Below are 4337 nucleotides of genomic sequence, written 5' to 3'. Positions count from 1 at the left end.
AGAGACAGAGACAGAGACAGAGACAGAGAGACAGAGACCTGTTAACATGGGCTGATCAGAAGATACAACAGAAAGAGGGAAACTATTTCAGCTAACTTTTTCCCCCTTGTGGAAATTCTCATGAGCTCATTGGTGAGCACTTTTAAGATAGGAAATGGTGCTAATGACAATTTAGACGACAGTAGTGATGATGATCCAGATGAGAAGGGGATTGTTATGGGAGTCAACCTCTTGATTGCTGTCTACTATGAGATATCAATCCCCAAACACAGCAAAAGAAATGCCTTTTTCAGCAATAGGATCAACTCCTTTGTGCTAATAGGGATTGACATTTTTGTCTTTTAATTCTATTGGACATTTGGGGAAACTTGTTACCCTGCATGATAGTTTGTTTGCATCTGGTTTTTGATGCTATAAAAGTCAACAATAGATAAAAGCAAAGGTAGTTAGAGTGGATGAGCACATTTGTAAGAGACGTAAACATGCTGATGTTTGGAAGATTGTGGAGGTAGAAGTGGGGAGGATGAAGATACCCTTGGTTGAGTACCAGGCAGCTCTGAGCTTAGGAAAGTCGACAGGGTGCTTACAGGGAATGGGGTTGACTAGGACGCATCTCCAATAGCAGCTACAGCTGATAACTCCTTTGTCTAGTGTTTAAAATACATCTCTAACAATGGACACATTAAACCATGCAACTGAGCCGAGATGGGGAATATAGTACTACTAGGAGACACGGATAATAAGTGCTTGGCAAGGAAGCTATCAGGCTGAGTTCAATGATGAGCATGTGAAATAGCAGGAACCATTTGAAGAGTTGTAAGGAATGCCAAGGACAAAACAAGCCATTACTGAAGACACATCCCAGTGTGTGGGATGCAATCACAGACTGCAGCTGTGCTTTCCTCTCATGTTTTCTTTACCCAGGCTGGTTCCTCTTCTTTGAGCATTACAGTGGAACCTCTAGTGTTTAGCAGAGGTGGTACAAGAAGATAGAACTTCACAAAGCATCTGAGTCGTGAATCCAGGAGTTTGAAATCAGAAGACCTGAGATTTAATCCCCACTGACTGTCCTGTGGACCACAAGGCAAACTAATTTTTATTTTTCTGCTTCCTAAACTAATTTCTATTTGTGAGCAGTAGAACAAAGCAGGTTACACTGCGTCACCCCCATTGTCGCTCTGTCACACCAGGCAATATGCTTTGGAACTTCTGCTTAGCCAAGAGTTTTCAGCCTCATTCTTTCAGTTATTGTTCTTGCTTTATACTTGCAGAGCATCACTGACTCTGAAGATTACCGTGGTTGCTACTTACTGTAACAATGTTTTCCATCAGCTCCTAGCTCAAAGCCAGGGTGGCAGGTACACGTGAAGGACCCCTTTGAATTCACACAGTGATGAGCACAGGGAGCGAGCTCTTCAGCACACTCATTTATATCTACAGAGAGAGACACACAGCAGCTGGCTTAGCAACTCCCATTCTCTTTGTAAACCATAAAAATGAGTGCCCTAAATGCTACCCTCCGCTTAGCCTCTAATTTTCAACAAAGCACTAAATACCCCAGACTACGTACACTCAGTGAGGCAGATGTATTCATGAGTAAGCCAGCTTTATGACTGTGTTGGCCAGATGCTCATTCATATCACTTCTTATCCATTTGAACCAACTGTTACTCATTTTAAAAAAGATTGAATACAACTATAAATAATAGTTCTAATCTATTCCTCAGTAGGTCAAAAGGAAGCCATTGTAGTTTGGTGCTATGAATAGGTCGTATTCTTGAACAGATATCCCAACTCCATGGTATTTTTGTTTACTTTTGAGATCATACGTTAGTTACAACATTTTGTCCCCTCCCTTCAAAGCCTCCATATATCTCTTCTCATTCGTCTTCAAATTTATGGCCATCAATTCTTCATCAATTTTATTGCATGAACATATGCATAAGTGTTACATATTTATGCATATATATGCATATATACATACACATATATGAATTATATATGTAGAATTACACACACACACACGCACACATATTCCCAAATATTGTGACTCCCTGTTGTAAAGGAGAAGGTGAAATGATGGATAAGTCAAATACGAAGCCTTTCTCAAGACACTTGGTCGACGTACTTTTTTTCACTGTTACACGGCATGCCAGTCTCTCTCCTGAAAGTTATGGTAGCTTTAACTCATTGCAATTTCAGTTTTGTCTGAAGAGGTTCTGTCCTGTCACCACTTCTCTGACTAGTACATTTTCTTTGCACACAGCTGCATGCCTGTCCCCATCCTCCTGTATTGTTAGAGCACCCAACTATGCAGTGGTGTTGGGGAGAGATTTATAGGATTACTTTATCGGCTGGTTAAATGGGAGTCTGAAAAACAAAAAGCTATGCCTTTTTCTATGTATCTTGCTTGTCAGTTTTTTTTTTTTTTTAAAAAATACTACTTAAGGTCCTCTACCATCCCTACTGTCAGTTGCTAAGAAAGATGTGTGCTCTATTGTATCTTGTTATGTAATGTTCAGTTGATATTCTTGGGAAGCCTGTTGTTTTTTGAAGGAAAACTGAGAAAGAGTGGATCTAAGAGGGAGAGAGGGAAGCGGGTGGGGACTGGGTAAAGGAGAAACTGTAATTGGGATGTATTGAAAAGAAACAAACACAAAACAAACAAACAAACAAACAAAAAACCCAAGAAATGAAAACCAGAGACTGGGGATATGACTCAGCAATAAAGAGCACTGTCTCATCTTCTAGAGAACCTGGGTTCAATCCTCAGTACCCAAATGACAGCTCGCGTCCTCTGTAACTCCTGTTCCAGGGATTTGATTCCTTTTTCTGACCTCTGTATGTACATGGTATGCAAACATACATGTAGGCAAAATACCCATACATATATAATAATGAACAATAATACCCATACATATATAATAATAAAACAATAATTAAATAAAGATATGGAAATCAGAGTGGTATATCTTTTCCAAAGTAATGTTTAAAATCCATAAATCCTTTTTTATTTCTTTTTATTTATTTTGTGTCAGAAGACAACTTGTAGCTGGGTCCCTTCCTTCACTGTATGGGTCCTGGGGCCTTGAACTCAGGTATTGAAGGTTGGCATCAAGTGTCTGTCCTAGCTGAGCCATTTCATCAGCCTCCCCCCATTTTCCTCCAAAACTTTCACACTGATTTTTGTGTCTGGTTACTATTCAATTTACCAAAATGTTTATCAGTCCTGTAACTCAAGGAACATTTTGCTATTTTTATATTTAATCCAAATATACTGTTTCTCATTTTATGAAGATGTCATGATACAAATGAAGGATTCTGTGGTCTCTCAGAAGTTATTAAAACAAAGACTATCCCACAGGAATCCCTTCATCCTCCACTGGTGCCAGTCATGCAATAATTTAGCCTTTTCATCTTTGAACTGAAGTGTGTCTGCTTTGCTATTTCTGGAAACAGAAATGTGTAACCTTGTGTTTACAGGTTTTTTTTTCTCTTCTCATTTTAATTATTCCTAACTTCTGAGAGCCTAATTTGCACATACTTGCTTTTCAAAGGTTACCCCACCTCTGTAGTCTATAATCAAAAAACTCCCTGTGTAGTTATGGAGGGTTTTAAAATATTAATTCTGGATTTCATTTTTAAAAAAAGAACGAAAAGAAAAAGAAAACCCAGAAAACAAAAAGCATTACTTCTGAAAGCACACTAGGTCTTTTTTTTTTCAATGCATATTCACTGAGATTTTTTTGTATCCTTACAAAAATACTTTTCATAGTGATCAAGTCAAGAATTATGTATTCCTTTTTAGCATAAACAAAAATACCTTTTCTCCTACCTGCTCCCAGTGTTCAATCTATGACAGAATTTCAAACAATTACCCAATTAAGACATCAGCTTCAGCTTCCTACCTTCGCAGGCCTTTTTGTCTTCAGACAGCTGGTACCCAGCGTGGCAGGCACACCTGGCCATGCCATTTTCACTTTGACACAGGTGAGCACATCCATTTGCACCTGCACAGGGGTCTGTCTCTGAAAAGAATGAAACGGTGATAGTTTGCAATTCATTCAGTTTAGGAAGACATGCAGAGTAGAAGGCTGGACAAGGAAAAGTCACAGAGCTATTGAAGTCATTCATTTCCCATTTAAAGATGGTCAAGGAGCTCCTGTCTCTTGCTCCTCTTTTGCTTCCTTGTGTTTCCCTTTCCATCTTTCCCCATACCTGTCCCTGCTCTCTCTTCCCTTGCTCGTAGCTGGCCTCTACTTCTCTTCTCTTCTCTTCTCTTCTCTTCTCTTCTCTTCTCTTCTCTTCTCTTCTCTTCTCTTCTCTTCTCTTCTCTTC

At 39.2% G+C, this 4337-nt stretch overlaps 1 protein-coding gene across 3 annotated transcripts in view; it reads right to left on the bottom strand.

The window, feature by feature from the left end:
* LOC110320670 (EGF-like and EMI domain-containing protein 1) overlaps positions 1–4337 on the bottom strand; it is a 569140-nt gene that overhangs the window by 31074 nt on the left and 533729 nt on the right. For 2 of the 3 annotated variants that reach the window (XM_021196777.1, XM_029537778.1), the window contains exons 7-8: positions 3908–4027; positions 1312–1434 (exon numbers count right to left, since the gene is read on the bottom strand). The exons of the other annotated variant lie outside the window; for it this stretch is intronic. In XM_021196777.1, coding sequence (XP_021052436.1) covers positions 1312–1434; positions 3908–4027 — 243 coding nt within the window. The remainder of the gene's footprint in view (positions 1–1311; positions 1435–3907; positions 4028–4337) is intronic. 3 annotated transcript variants of the gene reach the window in all.

Source organism: Mus pahari, chromosome 4 (assembly GCF_900095145.1).
Source record: "Mus pahari chromosome 4, PAHARI_EIJ_v1.1, whole genome shotgun sequence".
Classification (NCBI taxonomy): domain Eukaryota; kingdom Metazoa; phylum Chordata; class Mammalia; order Rodentia; family Muridae; genus Mus; species Mus pahari.
Note: the sequence above shows the minus strand (reverse complement) of the source record. Positions and strands in the feature narration are given on the sequence as shown.